The sequence below is a fragment of the Delphinus delphis genome, chromosome 19, assembly GCF_949987515.2.
Source record: "Delphinus delphis chromosome 19, mDelDel1.2, whole genome shotgun sequence".
NCBI classification, from domain to species: Eukaryota; Metazoa; Chordata; class Mammalia; order Artiodactyla; family Delphinidae; genus Delphinus; species Delphinus delphis.
The window spans coordinates 55,919,686-55,946,679 of NC_082701.1; the positions used below are offsets into that span (position 1 = coordinate 55,919,686).

General features: G+C 44.0%; 1 protein-coding gene across 1 annotated transcript in view; it reads left to right on the plus strand.

Moving 5' to 3' along the window:
* Positions 1-26,994, plus strand: part of COX10 (cytochrome c oxidase assembly factor heme A:farnesyltransferase COX10) — a 111,403-nt gene that overhangs the window by 63,841 nt on the left and 20,568 nt on the right. Inside the window, exon 5 of the mRNA XM_059997782.1 lies at positions 12,258-12,328. Coding sequence (XP_059853765.1) covers positions 12,258-12,328 — 71 coding nt within the window. The remainder of the gene's footprint in view (positions 1-12,257; positions 12,329-26,994) is intronic.

Below are 26,994 nucleotides of genomic sequence, written 5' to 3' on the forward strand. Positions count from 1 at the left end.
CTAAAAGATTTAATGTGGTTTGGAAAATGTAATGTAACATTTAATTTTTAAAAATACTCCCAGAACATCTGCAAATCTTTCTTTAAATGTAGCCACATCTATCTGTTTAATTTACTCCTTGTGCTTATTATTTTTCTCATTATTATAATAAAACAAAATTGAAAAAGAGAGCAAAAATCCATAGACCCACCACTCTGAACAAATTATAAACTATAAACTATATTATTAGTGTTTGAAGCATTTTCCCAGATTATTAGAGTCTTAATTATCATCTTTAATGACTGCCTGATGTTCCATTAAGGTGTCTTACCACATTGTAACCGTTCCTTTAGTGCTCTTCCAGTGTTTATCTGTTAAAAGCAACCCTGCAGCAGACGTTTTAAATTTTTATCATGTAGTTTTCTCCTATACTTCTATATCATTTCCTTGATATGTAGTTCCAGAAGTGGAATTTATTAGAAACAAACTAAGCTCATTAAATTTAGAGTTCCTTACTGCCCTTCATAAGAACGTTTTCTTTTTCTTTTGTAAATGATATTGAAATAATATATCCTTATTTTCATATTCCTGTTTTTGTTAATTTCAGGCATTTTATATCCTTAATAGTAATCTCATTGACTTGTTATGAAGCAATACAAAATTTAGATTATTAAATATCACGTAATATGTGGTCAGTAAATCTTCAGCGAACCTGTTCATTTAATTGCAATGTCACATCTGAGCTTTCAAAATCTTGATTTGTGGTGGTAGTTTTCTTTTTAAAAAAACTTTTAATAGAATTAATTTTTAAGTCATCACATTATGATAAATAAAATGAGGTATATATTCTCATTTATATATTTTTAAGGTACAGATTCTCTCAAATATATTTAATTATAAGAGCTGTCATTTTGAAAAATTATACTAGTATAAACTAGACTCTGCTTTATTGCTGTTCCTCATATATTCTTTCAAGAATTCATATGTGGATATTGTCTGGGATTTTTAAGCCTAATTATAAGTTATAGTTCTAATTTATCTGTTAAAGATCAGTTGATGGAAGTCCCAAACCCCTCTTCCCAGTGTGACTTGTCTTATTAATTTGTATTATACCTGTAAAGACTGTCTTTTAAAGAATGAGAAGTCACGTCTCGTTATGGAATAAAAGTCACTGTCAACGGATAAACTGAAATAAATGTCTTAATGGTTAGGTAGTTCGGCAGACTGTGTTTTTATAAAGGCATTCATTACGCAACATTGTTTTTCATCATTACAGATTTAATTATAAAAGTCTGTTTGCCTTTCTGTCTGCTGTGGCTGCTTGTGGGAGTGGTAGTTACTTACTGTTTTCCTGGCACATAAATTCAGGGTTTCTCTGCTTCACAGAAGAGAGACTAGTACATGATCTGGAAGGCTTTTTTTTTTTTTTGCGGTACGCGGGCCTCTCACTGTCATGGACTCTCCCGTTGCGGAGCACAGGCTCCGGACGCTCAGGGTCAGCGGCCATGGCTCACCGGCCCAGCCGCTCCGTGGCATGTGGAATCTTCCCAGACCGGGGCACGAACCCGTGTCCCCTGCATCGGCAGGCGGACTCTCAACCACTGCATCACCAGGGAAGCCCCTGGAAGGCTTTTTTTAAATATAGGAGAACGGTGGTCCACTTGGTATTTCTAAAGTAAAATCTCTGATTAGACGTGCACTCAAATAAGTTCTTACATGTTTTGTCCGTAAAATCTGACTCTGGGTACCGTTTAGAGTTTAACCTGGTGCCAGCTCCTCCTCATTTGCTTTTTTACCCATCCTCAGCGTAGAGGCTTCCTTCTGCTGCTTTCACTGTCTCCCGTCACCAACAGTAAGAAAGGGAGTACTTGCATCTCTTTGAAAGCCTGCCCTCCCATTAGTGTATTTAAAAGGAAACTGGAGGGGAATTCCCTGGCGGTCCAGTGGTTAGGACACCGGGCTTCCACTGCTGGGGGCTCGGGTTTGATCCCTGGTCGGGGAACTGAGATCCTGCAAGCCGTGAGGTGCAGCCAAAAAAATTAAAATTAAAAAAAAAAAATTAAAACTGGTTAAGAAAGGTGGTCGTTAAAATTAGAACCTTTTCTGTTTGGAAGTATTTCATTAAGACATTAATGCTGTCCGTTTAACTCATATTTATTAGAAAACTAGATTGCTACTTTACACGGATAGTTGTGCAAACGCAGAAAATTGTATATATTCTAAGAATTGCCTCTGAGGCAAAAAACTGTGATGCTGACAGAAACTACATGGACATGTAATCGGTTGCAATTCTTTAAGTATTGGGATTTGATGACCAAATAAATAGCTTAGCCATTCACCTAAGCTGCATGATCATACTAATAAGTTCACAGTCACATATCACTTACTGTAATTCATAGGCATTTTTAAATGTTTGCCTGTTTTCTGGGATTATATTGATATTTGACAGAAAAGTTAGAAATATTTAAGTTCTCTTTAATGCCACTTTTAATTAATTAAATTTAAAACTTTAAAAAAGTTCCCACTGAAAAACTCAAAGTGAACGTCAGAACCCTATTATATCTTTTCTCTCCTAGAAACTCCAAGTAATTTGGAATTTTTATCCACATATCTTAGAAAAGGAAACATTTCTTCCCGGTTTGCTTTTAACAGGAAGACTGAAAATATTGTGTGTGTGGATGGAAAGCGTTTCTTCCGTGGATCAACCACTGTGTTACTTCGGCATCGTTCTGTAAGGTGGTCAATGCACGTGTTACACTCTCAGAACACGGTAACCATGCTTATAACATGTCACAGGTTTTTGTTTGGCTTCTCAGGAAAGAAGTTCTATACTTAAACTTTTCTCAGTTCTGGGAAATTTCCCAGTATCCTTCCCTTGCCCATGACATATGTCTTGCCCTACCAAAAGAATTTTCCGCCGTTTCCTGTGTTTCAGTGAAGGAACTGTAGGTCCTTCTCTGTAGGCCCAACTCTATGCTCAGATACATATTCTGAATATATCAGACACAGAATCAAGGCATGTCCAGTAATCAGGTTGAAAGGAAAGCAGTGGGAATATAGGAACAGAAACAATTATAAAAGGCTGTCGGAAGTATTCCACTTAATGACTACTTATATAACACCTGTGTTCCCTTCTTAAGCCTTTGAAAATGCCCCAATATATTTTATGTGCTATTTTATTTTTTGATTCAAGTATTATTTCCATTATTATTTATTTATTGTTTTGATGTAATAGTCATTGTTTTTATTCACCATTCCAGTCTTTTTCTTTTTCACTTAAGTTCCTAAAGAAGCTCATTTTGTAATATACCTGCTTTCAGCACGAAGACTTTCAAAAGGTTATTTAAAAATAATTTCAGGTGATCAGTAAGAGACTGAGGATTGTAGGGGAAAATAGGCAGCAGAAAAATTTTACTAAAGTTAAAATGCACTATAATTGTACCCCCATCACAGAATCTCAGAGACAGAAGGGAATGGGGTCATTAAAGAGCGGTTTCGAGTCACTTTGCTTAAGATAACATAGTAAGTAAGTAGGTAGTTGGTGTCTCCTCAGAAGACGAATCATTTCCCTTTGCAGCCGTATAGGATCTGAAGTTCAAAAATAAACCGTAATCTGAGAAGAAATGTGTTAATCTTACAACACGTTATTGAACATTTACAGAAGGCCTGCGTAACTATATTTTTAAGGTATTTATTCTCTGATCGGCAGAATGAGTGAGACACATTTTTCCCCCATTCCCCCAGCCTCCTCCTCTCTGCCGCCCCCTCCTGGGTGTGTAGAGTAACGCGACGATTAAACCAACAGGGGCCGGGGTGCCAGCGCAGGCTGGCTCTGGGCCACATGCGGACAGGGGAGGTTTTGTGTTACTCCAGGTTTTGGTGTATCGACGTGTCCTCGCGAGGGAGGGGATCACCCAGTTGAAATACATACTGCAACCCCTGAGGGATTAAGTGTGTTTCCTTTGCTTTATAGTTAAGAATTTTACAGTTTCTTTGTTTGGAACATCTCCGGTGGCTTAATGATTTCTGTAGCTCCCACCCCCGCCCCGGTGGGACCAGATGTGTATCAGAGCAGCAGCTGAATCTCTGTAGATTTGCCAGTTTTACTGCTCACCTTGTGGTATAACCTTTTCTTTTCGAGTATCGTTTCGTTCTTCTGCCATGGATCCCAGATAAAGGTGATTTTACTTATTTCTTGCCTTTTAAAATGTTCATGTTCTATTTTTTTTTTTTAATGGTGGCATTTAAGCTCTTTGTAGTGTAGTGTAGCATTTAAGCTCCAAACAGCTCTTTGGAACTGTTTCAGAGGTCAGACTTGTCATATTATTGCTAGTTTATCACCATTAATGGTTTCAGTCAGCATGCCTGTTTTTTTATAGTTGTGGAGGGATCCACAAGACTTTATTAATTTGCTAGTCTTTTGTCCCCATTAGATTAGGATGAAGTAGCACTAGTTGAGGAAAGGTTCCTTTAATCTGTGAGACCCAAGTTTTAAAAAGTTGGGTTTGAAAAAAAAATTTGAAATCTAAATAGTCTGTTCATATTAGTCGCCTTTAGTGGACTTTAATGCATTTCCTTATTGTTCTTCAAAACTGGCCTTCAGAATTACCTGTTTTAAAAATGGTTTTTGCAAAGATGGAATTATGGTCCTTGGCAGGTGTTAGAATAGAAATCCCTTGGAGCTTATTGCGAGATCTCTGGAGGGTTCTTAGCCTCGCCCCGGACACCTCCTGCTGTTGACCGTGCTGGCTAAGATGAGGGGCCCGAACTTCATGTGCTGTAGGAGCAGAGACCACGTCCTCTCTTTTCCAAATGCTAAGCTGGTGCTCAAGTCTGCTGATGACACGGGGAGACGTGTGGGCTTGGGGGAAAACTAAGCATGTTGAGGTGGGGGTGGGAAAGATCCAGCTAAAAGACACCATGCTGTGGAGAAAAGGGGTGCCTGATGGACTAGGTTTCATAGGAGGTGGGAGGGAACAGGGTCGCCAGCCCAGGTGGAGGGAAGGAGGAGGCTGCACCCATCGGTTGAGAGCGGACCAGATTGAACTCGCCCCCACCCTCCCGTGAAGGGGAGCAGAGCCAGTGGGCTAGAGAGGTCCAGGGGGCTCACCAGGGAGTGGTACGAGCCCCCTTTGAAACTGGTGACTCTGAACTTGAAGTGAGCCCTCTTGTCCTGTCGGTGGTTGTTCGGGCAGAGCTCCACTGCCGAGGCACACACGAGAAGCAGAATGTATGGCAGACCAGTGAGTCAGCTCTGCGCTAATGATGGATGCGGCATGGCTACCGCGAAGGGTCCCTGCGGGCGGGGTGCCCCTGAGGACCTGACAGGAGGTTCTGACCCTTAGAGGGGAGCAATCAGGGGCGAGAGAAGATGAGGCCTCGGGAGGTAGAGGGGCCGGAGCTTCTGTGAAGGGCTTTCTGTGCCACGTGAGTGCCTGGACTTTATTCCCTGGGCAGCGGGTAACCATGAAGAGTTTTAGGCTGGGAACTAACATGATCAGGTTTGTACCTGAAAAGATCGTGTTGGCTGCTGTGTGAGAAATTGATAGGGGTAATCAATAATGCAGATAGGAAGTGTGGGGAGTCGCTGTAATCTAGGCAAAATAAAATGGTCGCCTGAGTTAAAGGAGTGGCACCAAGGATGGAGGGAAATGGGTGTCCTTGAGAAATATTTAGGATCAGCATTTTATCCTGTGGTTCTTTCTGGGGGAAAAAAAGGATTCTAATTGACTAAGGCTCCATTGATATTGGCTTTCTACTAGATAAGTTTAGTTATTCTTTATTAGTTAACCTAACGAAGGTCTGTCCAGATTTTATATTTGTATCATTTAGGTAAAAATTTTTATTACTTTTTCTTTTTCCTAAGTAGAACATACATGGTCTGTATAGACAATTATAAAATACAAAAAGAATACTCACCCCACATCTCTCTACCCAGATCTTGTAAATATTTTGCTGTGTTTTCCTTCCATCTCTTTTCAGAAAGCAGTGTTACAAATTGAGTTCCCTCTGGCAGGAGAAAGGGTGACCTATAACACCATTTCTGAAGCTCGTCAAAACCAGTGCAACTTTCTGAGTTTTCTTTTACTTATAGGATATGGTACTTCAGGCCTCTGATAAGTGCTGGGTGACCTTTTAGGACGAAGCCTTAAAATACAGCTTAATGAGCGACGGCCTGAGTAGCATGTTTGGAGGAGAACATTACCCCAGCACCACGTTGAGCACACACACACCTTATTTCAAATACCTCGTGGGGAAAAATCAATGGGAACAGCGAGTCTCACTTAATTTGTTTATTCTTGGTATGGCTGTGGAACACTGGTAACAACCAAAGAGCCATGGCTGACCGCGTATCTTAACTGATTTGTAAGCTGAAAGTAATGGTATGTGGAACCCTGCTGGATAAGGTGCCTCTCCCGGTGCTTTATTTATTTATTTTTGTTAACATCCCTTTTAACTTGGTCTGAGACCGATTGAGACATTATCTTGGACCTGGGAGGCTGTGAGCCATACTGGAATGACAAACACTTGTTGACAGCTTTGAGAAGATGGATGGAAAAACAAACTCTGACAGGGTTCACACGTTTGTTTTTCCTTTGAGTCTTTAGAAGAACGTTGCCCCCATTATTTAGCATAGGGGAAGAAAAAGTTGCACCTCGTTATCAAAGTCAATATTTCCTGAGCCTGACTTGCAGACATCTCTAGAACACATCTACTTTTTGCATAGCGTGTAATTAATCAAAATAGGAATAGGAAGTTCATCACTAGGGCCAAGTTATATTTCGACCTGCTTTTGGTGTCTGTGTCATTTTAGCTTACAAAATTCAGTAGTGTGGTAAGTATGTTGTTATCTGTTAGAAGGGCTAATAAGTATAGTTTATATCTGAGCAGCATCTCTCTGGAATAATAATAATTATCTACTAATATAAAAGCATGGTATAATAGAAAAGCACAAATCTGATATTAGGAATCTAATAAATATTTACCCATTGGTGTAATAGTGACCCATATCTTCATGTGATTACAAGGAGGAAAAAGTAATCCATTTACTACTCTGTTAAATAGACAGAACTATTGATCCCCAAACTGATTATGAGACAAAGATTAATATAAATTATTTACTATGTTTATAATGATTAATGCCTTTCAGATACTTAAACTAGGAGTAACGTAGGCAAGTTATTTTATAGGTATGACGTGAGATGAAATGATTTGGGGCTGTTAGCTTTACAGTGAGTTAGAAATAATTTCACTGCATCCGTCTGCCTAACATCTTCCCATTTTCTTCTGGTAATAGAATTGTCCTTTCCTATCGAGAAAATAACACTCACGATTTGAGGGCGATACAGTATCACTGTGTCTCTCCACCTGCACCCTCCCCGTGGTCACAGGCTAGTCGCATCATCACCTAGCTGTGAGGATTCATGGCCATGGTGGTTCTGGACTTTTCTTTTGGAGGTATCAGGCAATAAACTTTCTGCTAGGGTCACCAGGAGGATGAGAGTCTAGGGCTGCCTGTGCCATTTTGCCTGCTTCCTGGAAGGCGCCTGCATGCAGGAGTGCTCGGGGTAGATGCGAGAGACGGAAAGAGCCAGAATCATGACAGCACATTTGGCACTGGACCCAGTAATTCCTAAAAGCAGGCACAGCCCTGTAGTAAGAAATTAAACCCCATTTTTGCTTTGAGCTGTTTGGGTTGTGTTTCTACCATTTGCAGCCCCAAGAGCCTGACTCATATAACAGCTCATATGATAGCTGGGGGGCAAGAAACTAGGAGGAGTGTCACCAGTGGAGGCTGGTGGGGTGGGGAGCTGGGATTAAAGGGGAAATTTTAAATGAAAAGAATTCCAGAAGAACGACGGATTTTTATGAGGGAAAGAGACTGAGAGAAAAACTTCTTTTGGAAATGAACATAGACAGAAAATAAGTTGTTTGCTGAAGGAAAAGCAAGTATTATTCACTCCTGGGCAACGCACTGCTCTGATGTTTGAAGTTCTTACAGCCTTTCCTGTATTGGGATGTTGGAACTAAGAGGCCCGGACCCATATGGTGTTGGCTTCAACTGGAAAGGGCGGAGGTGGAGCCTTGGAGGTAACTTGACCCAAGGAATCAGTGTTGGGCCTCTCCTCCACTTCCCTTTCTCCTGTTCCGTGGCCACAGGCAACCCAAGAGAAGGGAGGACATACCTTCCTGGGCTTTTGGTTTGTAAAATCCCAAGGAAAGACTCTGTTTGAATCCGATACCACTCAGTAAACCAGTCACTGTGTCCAGGCGTGGGGTAAAGTACTGGGTGACATGGCCATTTGAGACCTAATGACTAGAGCCTTCTAAAGGAAGGGCCCGAGAGGACAGGCCTGGGTTGAGCGGCTGTCCAAGTGTGTTCACCGAAGCGTATCACTGGGGGTGGTATTCGAAGCAGCGAGGGTATATGAAAAGGGCCGAACAGTGTGTTCTAAGGGTTGGTAAGACAACATTTGTATTTTATTTTCAACACAAGTTGTAGCAGTTTTACTTCTCTGCTTCGGACGTAGTTGGAGCCAACTGAAATGATAATAACATTACGAAAAAATTGCAAAGCACAGGGGAAAAATGTGAGTAGATTATCAAGCCAGCTATATGTTCTAAAGTGTTTAAATTTCTCATCTGTATCACCGCCGCTTTACGTTTTGGGAATGTGGTTTCAATAGCTAAACCAAAGCAGTGAGCCTCACTGAAAGGCATTATAGGCAACGCATGAAAAACAGCGTAAAGCAGCATAATGTACTTGGAGGAATTGTCTGGCCCTCGCTGGAATGAACCAGAAGTCTTGGTCAGCGTGGTATTTCTACCCAGATGTCGCTTGTCCTGATAAATTTGAGCGTTCGTGGGCGTCAGAAGCTACTGCCAAGTTTTGGCACCCTGCAGTTCAGTTGCTGTGTTCTAGACCTCAGTTCCCATCTTTGGATGGCTGACTTGCCAGAAACAGAGAAAATATAACATCTTTTTTCATCCAGATGAAACCATTCATTAGAATTCCTGAACTAAGTGTGTGTGTGTGTGCACGCGCACAGACTTGAGAACTGCCAAGATAGTTATTTATACAAGAGTTTCTGTGTTATATTGGATAACACCTTACCAGCATTTAAATAACATGATTTGTAATTGGAATCCTCATTAGTCCTGTGAAATTAAATTAATAAGTCAAATACTTATAGAATGTGTTTGAATATTGGGGAAGGGAGGGAATGTGACAGACGGAACATTTTAATTATGTGTAACTTGAACACATTCAAAGAATTTTTAACACTTATAAATTGTAAATCGTTTCAACATGTAATTCAGTCTACAAATATAGTTACTTGCAATGATGATTTATTTAATAAATTATTTATTGAGTGCCTATTTGCATAGTTCCCTTTAACGTTAAGGATGGGATATTCACATATCTCAGGAAGCCTGTCATTGAGATCATAAGATGGTCATACTGGACAGGTAACTACTTTTAAACAGCAGCCCTGTTGAAAGTATTAGAGAAGAGGCCTGTATCAGTTAAGGTTTGATCAGGATGTCGGAACCACTTGAGAGATATAAGGGATTAGGCCTGGTGGGACCATGGATGTGTTGCAGTCCTGTAAGCCTCTTGCCCCTGTACCTGGTGCCAGGCCTGAGGAAAGCAGAGGTGAGCAGGAGTGACCCGGAATCCACAAGGAGGAGCAGAAGTGCATGAGAAAAGACTGGACCACGTGTCTGTTTCCTGCCGCTTCCAAGCCTGCACCTTTGATGATGCAGGTTGACCTGCAGGAGAGCATGCACTTGACCATGGAACAGCACACAGACTTGGCCCAGGGTCACGAGACGTGGACAAGCTCGGGGGGCAGCTGCGGGCCCCGTGCCGCTCCAGGCCAGCAAGGTGAGCCAACGGATCCAGCTGCCACGTGTGAGCCGCAGTGAAGCCAGACCTCACACCAGTTTTGCAAGTGTAAACATGGCCGCTCCTGCATTCCCACCTTCCAGGTCTCATGTGTGCTTCCGTGGCTGCCCCTAAGCTGCAGCTGTGGGGAGAGGGCATTCCGGGCAGCATGGTTCCCGGTGAGCTAAATCAACGCGGCACAGACCCATCACAGCTCGTCGCTGTCGGCCTGGCGCTTGGATACACCCTTCAGTCGTACTTCCAGATAAGGCGATAGCAAAAAGTTGTGTGTACACTGAACATGATGAAATTCTCCTTACAACCAACAGTTCACTGATCCACTCCCTGAAAGAGGAGGCAAAGTCCCTTTATTCATCTCTGGGGGAATGTTCACTTCTCTTCCAACTGATCCTGTGTAACTTCAATACTGAGGCATGAGAGTAAATACTATTAGCATATATTCAGTGGTAGGAGAATGGGAGACAAATAAAAAATGTGGTTTATATATACAAACATATTTATAGCAAAACAAGGAGAAAATACTCAGAACTATTACATTCCTTGTTTCTGCAACTGGTCGTAGGGTTGTAGCTGGTGTTTATAACTACCTTCTTCTGCTGGCCAGTCCGCGTGCCCTTTGTCCTTGGACGGCTGTAGTTCCTTGCCACAAGAGATGACCCAAAGCTTAGTTCTTGGAGGCTCTGGGACTGGACCTCTTATACTCTGGGGGCAGGAAGGTAACGTGGCAATCCACCTCGTGGAACAGTTTCCTGAGTAGTTTCAACATGCATCTCCTCGATGACTCACTCCAGTGTGTTTACCTATGAGAAATAAAAGCATGTGTTCATGCAGCGACTTATACACAGATGTTCATCACAGCTTTTTTGTAATAGGTAAAACCCGGAAACAACCCAAATATGCAACAAGTGAATGGCTGTACAGATTGTGGTATTACCATGTCATGGAATATTAACAGTAAAAAGGAATGACCTATTGATACACTAAGTGGTAGGATGAATCTCAAAATAATTATGCCACGTGAAAAAAAATCCAGACAAAGAGGGGGCATATTATTTGATTCCATTTACGTAAAAGTCTAGAAAATGCAAATAGTCTATAGGGGCACAGAGTAGTTCCGTGTCTGCTTAAGGATGAGGTGTGGACAGGAGGGTGGGGGAAAGGGACTGCAAGGGGGCATGACCGAGCTTTTGGGAAGATGGATGCGTGCGGTGTCTTCATGTGGTGATAGCTTCAGGGGTGTGTACAGATGTCAAAACTTAACCAAATCATATATTTTAAATACATGCAGTTTATTGTATATCAAGTGGATCTCAGTAAAGTTAAAAAAAAAAGATTGAACCAAAAAATGGACAGTCTGTATTTTCATTTACCAACTAGAGTGACAGTGCTATCATGTGAAATCAGAAACAGACTTATCACCTTTTAAATTCTGTAATTCTTGACAAGTGATTGTTGTATTTGCAGCATTTCGATTTCACCTCAGGTGCAGCCACATTTCCAAGTGGTTCAGGCAGGTCCCATGGGGATTGAAAGGAGGAGGGGATCACATCAGGTCAGAGGTTCGGGCTTCAATTAAACCGGACCTTAGTCTTGAAGGAAGGGTCGGTCTGTGAGGGGCTGGGAGTCTTGTGGGCGGGTGCAGGTGTGGGGGAGAATCGGCAGCTCTCGGCCTGCATGGCAGCAGTGTCGTCACACACTGCCCGACGTCGGTAGGTGAGAGCAACTGTTCTCATTTGCTGCTGAGGAAACTCTTAAGGCTCCAGACACTAAGTATTTCCTGCAGCCTCAGACCTAGAAGCCACCTAAGTCTCCATCCCCCGGGCACTTTGCTGTGTTCATAAGACAGTGACAGGTGTGACACCCTGGTCTCGGGTGTACAGGAGAGCTGTCCCAGGCAGAGGGGCATGTGGCCTTAGTCTCAGTGTAAGCTCCTCACTTGTGTATGGTTTCATCTGGCATCTTATTCCCTTCAGACCTGGCCTTGGCTCTAGTAGCCCATTTCCTGTGTCATCTGGTGCTTGGTTAATTCACAGGCTTTGGGATGTGTGAAAAGTTCTGAAATTGTGGACAGCACTAATGCTCTAAAGCTGAAACATTGGCTTTGAGGAATGCAACTGTGTGTTTAACACGTGGTTTTCAAAGCGGGTAAAAGTAGAACTGTGCATGTTCCTGATAATTAGTGCATATATTTTTTAAAATGTGTCTCTCCCAGAGAATTTTTCTCTAAAGAGTACCAAGAGTATGAGTTTGTAGTATCAAAATTAAAATGAAATTTACTGTGGAAAAAAAAACTGTAGAATTAAAGCAGGAGAGAATAATTGTTTCACACTGTATTTAATGTTTTGTTTTGTTTTCAATCTTTTTGCAGTTTTTTGAGGTTCCATTTGATTCAAACATGAATAGGACAAAGAACAGACCTCTGGTTCGTGGACAGATCAGGTAAAATCATGAATGTCAGTGTCCTCCATGTTACAGAACATTCATTTGCTTGTCCATCCTGAATCATTTCCCGGTATTTTGCCTTGAGTTGTAAAGTGAAAAGGACACCCCACCCCCAAAGGGACATACGGGGAGGGGGACATGTAGTGCTCTCCAACTCTAACCAGAATGCAGGGCTCAGAGCTCAGAATGGATCTGAGATGGGCAGTTTTGCTGTGGGAATAACTGACGCGATAGTTTCCCTTATTAGACTCGATTTTGAGACGTGGGCTTGTTTTGCTCGTAGTGGCTAAAGGTAAAAACATTCCATTAACACAGGTGATTTCAGACAGATCCATACAGGGTCTCAGCAGCAAGCTATGTCTGAATCCTTGTGTTTTCAGATGAGCTGAGAGCACCGTTAGACCCCAAGTAAAGCACTGCGTCCTTTACTCTCCTCTCCACCAAATTCAACTAAGTAGAACTAAAAGGCATATGAATATTTTAATACCACTAACGGTTAATAATTAAACATTTTACTTCCTGGAGGCCTCGAAACCGGCATTTTAAAATATTTTTTAAAGTCTAATAGCCAGCACAGGTGAGAAGAATAGAAAGGACCAGTGGTTCATACTGCATGACTGTTCTAAGTCAGAGAAACCCCGGTCCACCTGTCCCGGCGGAGCCCTCACGGAGCTTCAGATTCATTGGCATAACACCGTGGATCAAATAATCATACATATCAAGCAAAACAATAAAGGAAGCAAGTTCAGATGCAGTCAGATGTCTGTGTAAACGTAATTTTTAGTATTTGCTGCTTTCAGCCATTCAGTTCTTAAATGAATCTAAATATTGAAAGGGCAGGAGATCCAGATGAAAATACCTAAGGACAGAAACCTCATACCTGACTGATCCTTTATTTCCCTTTGTGAGATCTGATGCAGCTGTCTGCTGTCTTTATGTTTAGAAAGTGTCAGAAGCACTTTGATTTGAGTAAAGTCGTTTTAGAGGGCACACGTAAGCCCCGTAACCCATCTCAAAAGCTAAACGATGCTCCTGCCGCCGCTGAAATCACTGGTGCCTTCCTACTTGTTTGGAATTTCTGTCCAGGCTTTCTTCCTCAGGGAAATCATACTCCTTTAGGACCAAGGGAAACGGGATAAGCCCAGCAAACAGCCATTAGGCATGGCATGGTCATCAGATACAGGCCGTCATTCTTCTAGTAGCTCGTCTTACTTCGCCCAGCGTGCTCATTTCCTCGCACCCAGGAAAGCACAGTCTCTCAGTACATCCAGGAGGGAGGAGCGTCACGGCATTGGTGGCTGGTGTTGGCAGTGCCCTTGCGTTAAAGGAAGAGGCTACAGTACGAGATTATTAGTCTTGATAGACTTGGAACTTATCTTTTGTTTGCAAGATGACCGAGGCAGAATCTCATTTATGATAATAAACCGTAATTGCTCTTCTAGAGGGTAGATTATAGGCCTGAAAAATCTAGACTCAGACTTATTTTTCTAGCTAGGATGTATTTTATTAAATAGGTACAAGGAGCTATTATGAGTCTGTGGCAAAATCTTGCATTGAGAATCATAGTTTCAAAACTGAAGACTTAATATCTTGCCATTTAGTGTTTACTATATTCAGTAAATCATTTTCTTCTACACAGATATTTTATAAATGAGCGGCCATAGGGGTATAGTAGAAAGTCTTGTAGACGACCATTGACATTTATCTCTCAGCTTTGGTGGCTCTCCCGTTCATAACGGCTATTGGGCCTTAAGTCCAAAGCCTAGCCAGTTTGCTCTGAAATTCTCTTTTGGTGTTTACTGTCCCATTTGATCTGGGCCTGTATGAATCTGCACAACCTTGTAGACTTAGTCACAATTTGGCAGGTAAAGTATGATCCCTGTCATTGTTGACGGGCAGCGGTGAAGTGAATCTGGGGAAGAAATCCTTAAAGGTCTTTTGCTGATGACAGCCTTTGTCCATAGCTTGGTTGTATCCATTTGACAGACATACTGTAGACGTTTATTTTCATTATCTTTTTCAAGTGATTGCAGATTTTTTTGAAAATTTTTGTTTAAGTGAACTAAATTCTATTCTAGGGAGTTAAAGTAATATAGCAATCCTGAAGGAAAGAAGCACATGCCTGGACTGGTCGTTCTGAGAGCTCTCGAGGACCTGGGGGAGCTCCCTGAAGGAGCTCTTCGCTTGTGTGCACCGTCGGTGCAGTTTGCATGTGCCTGGCTGCCTTCTCTGCGCTCCTAGGTGGCTTCCCTTCTAGAAAAACACGACAGGGAGGGTTCGGAGCTGGCAGAGGAAATAGTGCCTTCTTGCTTACTTACTTTATTCTTTATTCCAGAAAGGATTAGAGGCTTCATAAGACTATTAGTAAAGTAGAGAAATATGTAAAGAAAGTCGGGGTTACAGAAAATAGAATGGGGATAAATGGTAAGATCACAAGAAAAGCATATCAAATTCACATAGTTAATAAGGTTGAACTGTAAATGTCATTCTACATTTCCTGGTGAAACCACACTTACATCATAATGAAAAGCATTATACGCGTTATTTATATTTAAGTCTCACTATAGCACTGTGAGGTAGATGCTTTTTTTTTTTTTTTTTGTGGTACGCGGGCCTCTCACTGTTGTGGCCTCTCCCGCTGCGGAGCACAGGCTCTGGACGCGCAGGCTCAGCGGCCATGGCTCACGGGCCCAGCCGCTCCGCGGCGTGTGGGATCTTCCCGGACTGGGGCACGAACCCGCGTCCCCTGCATCGGCAGGCGGACCCCCAACCACTGTGCCACCAGGGAAGCCCAGGTAGATGCTTTTAAATTCCTCCCAGTACTCACGTGAGAAAACTGGGGATCCAAGTACGATGAATAAATTTGGCCTCGGCCACTTGACTCCACACCCTGAGTTCCTAACAGCTGCACATAACTCTCTGTAAAAGTCTCCCTGTCCATGAGAAGAAAACACCACTCCAGGGAGACCAATCTTCTGCCTCTTAGTTCTTAAAAAGTAAGAAAGAAGGGGCACTTGGATGATATTAGAGGAGCGGCCTCAGTGACTTCTGTAGCGGCGGCAAATCATGGATTTCAAAGGCATCGCTGGGTACAAGCCAGAGACAGGACACCAAGCACCAGCTCCCATTGGGACCCATGGCGAGTGCATGCGTGGCCTCGACACGAGCGGGGAGGGGAATGGACTCACTGGCCCTTCAGCCTGACCCAGGGTTAAACCGACATGGTGAAAAGAAAGAAGAGAGGAGCTGCCTGTGTGAGTGCGTCCCAGGTGAGGGCCATGACCAGAGATGCTCGGGGACAGCACTCTGCCACAAGTGTGACCGTCATGTGTGCTGAAGTCAAGGGGCCCGTCCTCCCAGCTTACCCAGGATGGGCCTGCTTTATACCCGTTGTCCCAGCAGAATTGTGGGAGGTGTCCCCTCTCCCTGTCAGCAGTGTCCAGCTTGAGTGTTGACCAAATGCCACCTACATGAAGGGAGTGACGGTGACAATTGTGATGTTCACAGAATTCCCTTACTTTTAAGGATGTTTCATACAAATTCCAATTGTTTATTTTGCCTCGAAGAGAAGAAAGAGCATAAATGGAAAGTACGATGTACCTAAATCAGTTTGCGGGTAGGCATTGTCATACCGACCCCTTTAAATAGCTTTTTATTCAATGACTCTCAATATCTTTATGTCTTATAAATTGGAAAAGATAAATAAGGTCAGCTGACTTGTTTGGACATTCCTGGCCAGACTGTCATGGCTCTGGTCATCGCTGTGCGGGGGGGACTTGGGCTTAGAGCTCCCTTTCATTCTCAGACAAAGAACATTCCCAAGAACTCACCTTGCTGGTGAGGAAACCCACTGAGGAGGTTGAATCTGCAGACTCAAAGGCAAGAGTGAAGGTAGACGTCAGAGGAGCTGACGTTCTTATCAAGAAGGTCATATAATCCCATAGCGTTAGGAAATAATGAAAACATCTGTGTGAAACTTTTGAAAATTGTAAAGCGCTATAGAATTTAAAGACTCATTCAGTTTTTCAGAAAAAAGGCAGATTTGGTATAATCCAATTTTAACTTGATGATCGGAAAAAGTGAATTAGCAATCTTTAAAAACTGTATGCAATAGAAAACATCTCAGTCTTCAGATGTTTTTCGTGTGGTCATTGCAGTCTAGGAAAAACGTTATCTCATTCACTGAGCCTGGGCAAGTCAGTGAATGGCTCTTCCCACACCACCACTTCCTCACGTGCAGGGTGAGATCGTATCTCCTACCTTGTTCATCTCATAGCGTTGTTGGGGGGACAACGTAAGATCGATAAAACCATGTAAACTGAAGTGCATTGTTGGGGAGTGGGTTTGACACTCCAGAGGAACGTAGAGTTGTTTGCAGAACTTCCATCTTTTTCCAAATCTGCTTTGAAAAACAAATATTTTCATACTTATCAGGCAATAACATAAAAAAGAAATTCAGATTCGTTTCAAGGGATGAGGAAAGGGAAGCAAAACACTTGGCAGATAAAGGAACTCAGAAGATGAAAGTGCATGTTTCCATTTTCACGGTTAAGTTGGTCCAGCCAGTGGCAGGTTAGTGAATGCTTCGTTCATCCTGTCATTATCAGGACGCATTTATGGAGGATGTCGTCCCTTAGAGGATGTGCTGGTTGCTAGAGTGACGAGGAGGCAAATGACATGGGCTCCATTCGTGGAATCCAATTGGAGAGAGCGGGGCACACAAGCATGAGGACCCTAAGTGCTGTCCAAGGTACAGCTCACTCAACAAATGTAATTTTTGAATACACCTGCCAACCAGACAGACCCCACGCCAGACACTGGAGGGGTAGCGGTAGAACCTGTGCTGGGGGGTGCCCAGGGGAGGTGGGAGCACAGAGAACCTGACCCAGACCGAGGAGGTCAGGGCGACCATCAGGGAGTGGGGTCTTAGAGCTGAGGACCGAAGGGTGAGTAGGCATGGGACCTCCGGCTCTCCTTTCTGCCCCTCCCTCCCCCGTCTGCGCCCTGTCACTGGTCCTCTTCCCATCTCACTCCTCCCCTGAGGTGCTGCCCTCCACACTGCTGTGCCCACAGCCCAGACTCCTCTTCCGAGCCTGGACCCTTTGAAATTCTCTTCTGGGTGCCCTGCGGCATCTCACATTCCGTAAGCTCATCATTTTCTCTCCCAAGTCTGTCTTTTTCCTTCTATGCTTGTTAATTTACATTCTAAAGTCAGGCACCTGGAACTCATTCTAGACTTTCTCTTTCTCTTATCCCCTTCATCTGACTATTCAACATATTGTGTCTTTTCCACCACCTGGATCACCCTGGCGTGTGCCCTTTGACCATTCTCCATTTTGTGGGGTGATTCCAGCAGTGCCCCAGCCGCCATCTCTGCTTTCTCGCTCACCCCCTCTCCATCCATCTTCCACTCAGCTGGCAGATAAGCATCACACTCGTGTCTGGCTTAAAACTTTTTGGGGTCTTCCAAACATATTTGGGGAAAACATGTGTTTTAAATTCTTTACTATGTCATACAAGGCCTTTCAGAGTCTGGTCCTTTCTAGTCCTTCCAGCCTCATCCCTCTGTTCTCCTTTTTATTCACGCTTTTATGTTGTATTGTCACTAAGTGGAATTGCTGCGTTTTCCACCAAAATGCCCTGCTTTCTCTGAGCCCTGCCAGCTGTTAGCCTTGCCCTTCCATGCCCGGGTAGGTAGGTCTTCAGCTAAGCGGGGCTGCCCCCGGACGGATCGCTCTGTCCACACTCCAGTAACGGGGTGCTGGGCTTTGGTCTTGGTGGCTTTCTTGTTCTTTGTGCTTGTGTCTGCCACTGCACCACTCAGCACACTACACACCTGTCCTTGGGCGTCTTCCACTACCATGTTGTGAGCTCTTCCAAGACGAAGACTGAGTCTTCCATCTGTTTATGTGCACTGCATAGGATTATTTATATAACACGAATATCCTGAGGGCCTAATATGCACCAGGCATGATTTTTAGTGCTGTGACACAGCAGACAACAGAACAGACGAAAACCCCGGACGCCATGGAGCATTCTTGCTCGCCATCACGTGTGGCAGCGGCACATCTCTTGGTGCTGAATGAGGGATGGGTAGGTGGGTGGACGGACAGATAGACGTTAGAGAAGTGGAAATGGCCTCCAGGCGAGGGAAGTACAGACACCGAGGAGTGAATGACATGGGACATCAGGTGACGAGAAGGAAGGGAGTGGAGAATTAATGAGAGAAAGTGAGGCCGAAAGTTAGAGGGAGCTTGCGGACCTTGGAGGACAACTTGACTTTGGTAGGTGGAGAAGCAAGCCAGGCAGGGTGGGCGTGGCCAGCAGAGGAGCAGAGCAGGAGTGCAAATACGTGTTTCAGGATGAAGACAGGTGACCGGGCTGGGCTTAGTGTGAAGGGTTCCTGGAGGAGAATAGTAAGGAAGGAAAGCTGGGGAGGAGGGCGAGGCAAATGTGCCTGCCGGCTGAGCTGTGAGGGCCTCCTGGAGGAAGTGGAGCGCTGTCCACGTTGTTCTGGAGCTCCTGACTCACTGGTCCGCAAGGCAGGAGGAAACAGAGGTCATCCCTGTTGGGAAGGAAGAAATGAAACAGACAAATACGATTGTTTACCTGGAAAATTCAGAGGAATTGACAAAAAAGCTGCTAGAACTAGTTAAGTGAATTAGGAAGTGCAGGAGATACAAGGTCAATAGACAAAAACCAACTCTAGGAGTTGCACTTCTGGGGTGACAGCTTGAGCTGCCCCGCAGACCCACCCCCAGTGAGACCAGGCCAGGCAAAGAAGTCTGAGATCTTAACACCCCTTCCCTGAGCTGTAACCCGTCTGCTCTTGACCTCTCACTTTTCTTAAATTCTGCAGCCCTCTGTGCCAGTACCACAGATTCATTATAAGGTAGAGAAGCAAAGCAGGCATTAGGACACAACCCCCAGAGAAGGTGTGGCCTCACAGCCTCACGACCACAGCAGAAATCCATGCCTTTTCAGTCGACGTTAAGACAGAAGGGCATACGCCCTACAGGGAAGCAGAACCCTGTAGAGTTCTCCACCTCCCCTCTGCCAAGAGTCATCTCAAAGGCAGATGCTCTGAGCACCCAACCACCTAAATATAGACTTTTCTTCTCTCTTTTAATTTAACTCAGCGCTTCTCAAACTTCAGTGGACTTAGTCATTATTTTCCAGATTTGTACATATATAAGCTTGCATGTACTTTATGGTTGACTTCGGCGGGTCATGAAGGATGATTTTGAGTAGAATATATTTCCACTTTAGGGCTGACCGACACAGGCTGAATGAACTGCAGCTCAGTTGTGTCTCAAGAAAGGGAAATGCACCCAGTCCTCCCAAGGTGTCGCTCGCCAGGCTTCATGCTGTTGCCTTTCTTCTTGCTGAGCTGCAGTTTGTCTCTGTTGCTTCAGATATTGGAGAACGTGACACTGAATACATATTTAATAAACAAGGCAGGACTTCCCTGGTGGTGCAGTGTAAGAATCCGCCTGCCAATGCAGGGGACACGGGTTCGAGCCCTGGTCCAGGAAGATCCCACATGCTGCGGAGCAACTAAGCCCGCGAGCCACAACTACTGAGCCCACGTGCCACAACCACTGAAACCCGGGTGCTTAGAGCCCGTGCTCCGCAGCAAGAGAAGCCACTGCAATGAGAAGCCCGCGCACCGCAATGAAGAGTAGCCCCCGCTCGCTGCAACTAAAGAAAGTCCGCACGCAGCAACAAAGACCCAACGCAGCCAAAAATAAATATTAAAAAAAATAAAATAAACAAGGCATAGTAAGATAATTGGCTATTTTTGAAAGTCAATTACAGTAAAAATACACCCCTTACATCTTAGGCCATAGAAGTTTTCTCTAATTTTTTTGAGGATCAAAGGAAAAAAATCTTTACAGCTAAAATGCCATTTGATGACCATAAAAATCTATGAAATTGCATTATTATTTACTTCATTTTCCCAAGGAGGATACAGAGGACAGCACTTTTAATTATCTGTTGGTTACCTACATAAAATACCAATTCTGTGTGTCTAAAATTTTTACAGTTGAAAAAAAGAAGTGTCAGCCATTTGGGACTGCTTCTTATGTCTTTTTCACTAGTGGAAAGAAAAGGCATTTTTATATTTAGATGGCATGTTTGAATTCATCTTAACTCTTTCAGGGACCCAGTTATGAGTTACTCCGGTGGTCTCGTCTAGCGGGCACTGCGGCTCACAGTAATTGCCGGTGGTTGCTGGCGACATCCTTTGCAGCTTCTGTTTCCTGTGGAAACACTTGACCCCGTGGCTTTCTGCTTTCTACTCCAGTTCCGGGGCCTTTATGGTGGAATTACTTATCGGAGTCTTTAATGGCTCGGGGGCCACTTGGTGAACTTGAGTATGTTGTCCCCACGTCACTTAGGTGCATGCCTTACGCACACCGCTGGTCGCGGAGTCTCGGTGCGTTTGGTAAAGAGCTCAGCGTCTGCCTCTGAGAACGTCTGGAGAGGGGCTGCAGGGGTCAGATGGCACTGTCTTACCTCCAGGACTGGCTCTTCCCTGCAGACTTGACCTCTGTTAACTGTGGGCCACACCCCTGCATCTGTGCCCCTGAGGCTGTCGGCACAGCCGCAGCACCGCCCAGGGGACCACGGCTCTGGGAGCCTGGATGACTCGGGGTTGAGCAAGGCAAAACCAAGAAGGAATTTGAGACCTCTGGGCCCCCCGTTTTTCTGCTGTTTTGTATTCTCACCAGTAACTTCCTTCCTTCCTGCCTGCCACTTACATGTCACACGCGTATCCAGTGTCCTTGAACGCCCTCTGTGTGATGAAGCTCTGTATTTACTTGCAACATTGGTCCTAATTGGATAAAACGGTTCGTAGTTCTCGGGTGGCCGAGGGGAGGGCAGATGATGAGTGGTTAAAGTGAATGTCCTCAGTAGTTCTTCCTGAGACAGCCCTCGTTTCTTCCGAGGAGGATGAGACCAGGTGCTTTTGCACAGGTTTTCGCTGTCAGCATCTAACACTTGTTTTTGGCGGCTGGGGCCCCGTTTCTGCCTTCTGGGACCCAAGCTCCAGCCCTAGAGGGCAGCTTGCAGAGCGTGGGTGCCTGGCCTAGAGGCTCCCTGGGCCTCCCAGGCCCTCTGCCCCATCAGGGCCTTTCCTTCTGACTTAATATTTGGACAAGTGGTCCTTCTGCCACAGAGATGAGTGTTAAATCAGCCCCTCCACCTGGCTTTTCTTCTCTTTTTACAGCCAGACTTCCGGAAAGCATGGCACCCCTCACCCCTCCCACCCCCGTGTCGAGGCTGCTGCTCTCTGCGCTTCCACCTCATTCCTCTCTGCCTGTTGGGTCTTCAGGTCCCAATTCCACTTAAACTGACTCATCATAGACATGAAACCCTCAGCCTTGGCCCCCAGGTCTTCCGGCCGAGTCCTCTGTCCCAGTTCCCAGGCCCAGTGTGAGAAGACTTGCTGGCCCAAGTTCTGGTCCAGCGCCCTGGGCCAAGGGCAAGGCTTGTAGGGGCAGTTAAGTGGGGCAGGGGCGCGGATTCAGGGCACAGAGAGCACAAGGCCACGCCTCCAGGGCTGCTTTCCAACAGCTTGAGCCACCCTCGGCCTCATTCTACTTGGTCACCTTCTAACTGGGGCCCACCTCCCCACCCCCAGAGCACCCACTTGGCGTCAGATCCGTTCTGTGACCTGTAGGCAGAGCCTCCGGAAGACCTTCTGAGCTTAAACGTTCACTGTTTGCCTCAATGCACAGACCTGTGTGTGCTCTCACTGTCCTCCTGTATCTGGCGCTCTTCTCTAGGAGGGTTTCCTGGTTCTGTCAGAGTTGGAGCTTTCTGTTTTCTGTTCACTCTCCTGTTTGTTTTCAAAGAGGACAGAGGGATACATCTTTCTCTGAGTTGAAGTCCTTCAGACTTAAATTTCTAACATAGCTTATATATTTTTTTAAGTAATAACCTTTTTTCATGGTCTACCCTAATAAAATTAATCTTTTTTAAGAATGTCAAGGCCAAATGTATTTTGTCTATATTTTAGAGTTACATACTTCCCTTGTTTAATTCATCAAAAATTTATTGATTACCTAGAATGGAAGCAGCACTGTCAGTTTTATTGTTATCATGCTCAAAAGGCTTATAATCTGGGTGGAAAAATTAGCCAAATGCATAAAATGCTTAGCAGACAAGATGGGGCAGCCTATAAACATGTGTTGACGGAAATAAATGAATTGGTACAAACAAGAAGGTCTCCGGGAGGTCAGAAAGGGGAGATTCGGATAAGGACCAGCTGGGCAATGAAAGCTTCCTGAAGAAGTCAGGCGTGGTCTGGGCCTACTTTTTTATTTTGATTCCGTCTCCTTTGAATTATCCATTTTCCAGCTCGGTCATGTTGACAGGGAAAGACTACATGTCAGCGTTAGTTTTCCCAACTTAATGGCTCCGATGAGAGTGCTCCATAACTGGTAAGCTTGAGGTGTGGGCTGTGAGCCGGAGAGACAGCGATAAGAGCAGAGTGGAAGGTGATTCAGAGAGGATAAATCAGAGCACTTGGAATTGGGGGCAGCCCATACCTGGTTTTGAAATGAATGATGAAGATTGAGTTTTCGGAGTGAAATTAATGGATTGTTTAGTTGGCATTATTAACTTAAAGAACGGGGTTTAGCTGAAGTATTATAGGGATTTACAGGAGACATTTTTCACATTTACTGAAGGTTTTACCAGTAAGCAGTTAAGCAAACGTAAACATCTTGCAGGCTGCAGGGGACCTGGGAGTGTTATTCATTCCCCCCCGTCACGCTGGTCTAGTAGACACGTAGCCGGCCCTGGGGAAGCTCTGCAGAGCTTCTGGGTGGTTACGATTAGTCTCTCGTTGTGTATATAATGCGAATGTAATAAGAACATAAACATTTTATAAGTGTAGAAATTTCTTTTTTTTTAGTGTTAACCAGTCATTTGGAGTGGCAGGAAGAACAGATTTGGTCTCAACTTAATAATAGTGGTGCTAACAGACAGAACTTTATCCTTAAAATAAAATCATTCAACATATGAAACATACTAGGAAGAACCAGCAAAAGGCCTGTGTGCACGTCATTGTGACAAGTCATCACAGTGGCTCTATGAGAGGAACACGGGAGTTTTCTGAAAGTTAACATGCTTTTCTCTCATTGTCATAAGAAAAAAAAAAAGAAAGCATTTATGAAAGCATCGTGAGTTGTGAGCATTTGTTGACAGCAGTCATGGGGATGGAGGAATCCTTCAGCCCCCAGGCCCCTTTGTATAACCAGACAATACTTAGATATTGTAAGAAACATGAATATACAGAGTAACTATCGTATCGTAGCGACATAGCCAGTACCTTGCAGTCACGTGGGAAATAAGTCATAGGACCTTTTACTAATAACCTGGAGTCAGTTGGTCTAATGTCCTATCACTTTATTTCCTCCCTTTTCAAATAAGATGATGATGTGAAAAGACTCGACACCATCAAATGCTACTCCCATTGACTGCTGTTACGGGAGCAGTAGTCTTAAGATCGTGTTCTCTCTTTTGCCTGGTTTGTAAAGGTTTGTTTCAGCCAACATTTTGGGCCCCAGCCTTAGGTACAGGGCATGTAAAGATGAATGGTACAGAGTCGCACTGAAAAAGTGTACGTCGGGGATGGGTAGACAAGGCAGCAGAGGAGGTTAGCATGAGACCAAGAAGTGCTGTGACAGCAGAGGGCACGTGGACCACCCATGGGGGGCCAACAGGGAGGAGAGAGGGGTGAGGGAAGATGTTCTTGGAGGACGTGTTTTGATGTCAAGGCTGAATTTGGAGGATGAGTAAGAAATGGCCACACCAAAGATAAGAGAAGTGTCGCTGGGGGCAGGGTGTGGGGTCGTCCTGGGGCAGAGGAGCTGCACGCACTCGACAGCAGAGACCTTCCACCTAGACCACAGACTGCAGAACAGCAGCCACCAGACCAGATCCCGAGGAGGCACGTTTTTGTTTGGTGCACTGTTTTTCTGCAGTTGCCAGCGTTTAAAAATAGAAACTTTGCACATAAACCCACAGATTTCTAGGCTTCTTTGGCTCGCTCCCACGTGGAATCTGCCAGCGCAACCTGACTAGCAGTTCCCACAGTCCTCACGCCTCCTGTTTTTTCCTAAGTCCGCCCACTTTACGCTTCACATTGCCAGCCTGGTCCCTACAGATGTCCATGTTTGCAAACACTGTTTGGACCTGTGGACCAAAGGCTCCGGTCCCAGGCGGTGCAGGAGGTGCAACCTCCCACATCTGCACCCTCATGTCCAAGTAGCTGCACGTGCATGCAGCTCCCAGGAGTCTCCAGAGCTGTAGGGATGGATAGTTTTATTTCCTAGCTTCATTTTTTATAAATTGTGTTTTATTAAAGCTTTTCAAAGACTCCTAACAATTCACTGACCCTAAGTTTATGTAAGTGGACAAAGCTGCTTTTTTTTAATAGATTCCTATAAATTAAAAAGGGAGGGGGTCAGAATTAAACCATCTGGCTCAACCAGGAAAAAGGAAAAGTATGTGTCTCCCACCTAGGCAGGCCTAGGTGTTCCTCCCCGGGGCCTGGGGGTAATGGAGGAATTCCGTAGGTGGTCCCGCCCTCAAGGATGTGAGAAAACACTGAGATTGGACCACTACACTAGAAACTTGCTTTTCATGGAGGAGATCGAACAATAGGAATCTTCTCTTTGAAAATTCCAGAGTCTTCGTACAAATAACATATTCTTAATTTGAGCTGAATCGATGGAGCGTCATTCAAGAGGTAACCATTCACTTCCTCCCTGAGTTAGAAGGCTGAATCTGAGAGGTCAACAGCGAGCCAGTGTTCCTTTGAGTGTTTTTTGTTTTTTTTTTCCCCTAACCTATCTTTCTTATCTTCCCCCTAGATTAATAAGATTCTTCAGTCAGTTTTCAAAAACTCATTCAGCTCAGACCTGCTTTGTTTTCCTCCTTAAAGTTTTACTTAATGTAGTACCACAGTCCCCATATTTTGAATATAATCATGCCAGAAATACATACTTATTCTTGCATTTCTCTTAAACATGTTGTAAAATTTAATTTTTTCCTGAAGCAGGTTACCATCATTTTATATGTAACTGATAGTCTTTCAAAACTTGCTGTAACTAATTTCCTTTTAAAGTATGTTGTGTGTCCTCATTGTCATCACATATTCCTTAAATTCTAAATTTACATCAGTCCCCTGCTACCTTCCAGTATCTGTAACTTCAGACTTGTTCAGAAATAGAAAACTCCTAAATCAGGTTCTGAAGAGATATTTTCAAAACAGTTATTTGTGAACACTTTTCCCAAAAACTCAGGTCAGAGCTCAAATGTGGGATTTATGTAGGAAATTAAAGTTAAATTGGCTTGGTTTGATTAAGGTTTTGAGTTTTCTTTTGTTTTTGAAGGAAGGGAATTTCGTTTTACAATTTAAAAATCATTTATTCTGGAAAAATGACCAAGAAGTATGAGATTCGTTTTTGTCTAAACCAATTACCTGCAGAGCTGCTTAAAATATAAAGCCTTCTTGATTTAATATAACATTTCATAGACCTCTCTGACACATCACTTAAACAGAAAGGCCACATTTCTCCAGTAAATTATTTAAAAGTCAGGTAATTTAAATTACATTTAAGTGTAATAAGTAGGTATCATATTAAAGCTTGTATTTTCTCATTTGTTCCTAATTTCTATAGATTCCACTTTGATAGAGCTACTAAGGATTGGTCCTTAGTAAACAAAGAAATACTAGATTTTATGGGAGGAATAAATAATTCATAGAAATGTGTTGACAAATCCCCCTCCCACTCGTACCTCTTAGTTTCTTTCCACGGTAGCCTTGGCCAGGAAAGGCACAAGTAGAAAGACCTCACGCTGGTGCTCAGTAGAAAGATCTCTCAATTTAAAATGTAATTCAGTTTTGGATGTGAGTTTGGAAATAAATCATCATTCCACCCTCAGCATGAGCCGTGAACCTATTTGCATGAGTGAGTGAAGGGATACAAAAGAATATTTTTTAGCTCAAGAAAATTGCTAGATCTTTTCCTGCCACCATTCCCCGCCCCCATCAAGTAGTGCTGTTTTCCTTATTCACACTTTTTTTTTTCTGTTTTATTGACAATGAGGAATGTTTTGCAGCAGTATCACACCCCGTTCCCCTGCTTTTCTGATCTTTCCTTTATAAATTCACTCCAGCAACATCCACTCACAGAGATAACTCCTCGGTTCTTAATAAAAGCCATGACAGCTACTGTGGTAGACGTGTAAGCACACATTTTAAAAAAAAATGTTTGGGGGCTTCCCTGGTGGCACAGTGTTAAGAACCCGCCTGCCAATGCAGGGGACACGGGTTCGAGCCCTGGTCCGGGAAGATCCCACATGCCGCGGAGCAACTAAGCCCGCAACTAAGCCCGTGCGCCACAACTCCTGAAGCCCACACACCTAGACCCCCGTGCGCCACAACTCCTGAAGCCCGCACACCTAGACCCCGTGCTCCGCGACAAGAGAAGCCACCACAATGAGAAGCCCGCTCGCCGCAGAGAAAGCCCGCGCACAACAACGAAGACACAACGCAGCCAAAAATAAATAAATAAATTTATTTTAAAAATGTTTTGCAGGTGATCAACCCAGTTTCTCCTGGTTCTGGTTTATTTGTTTGT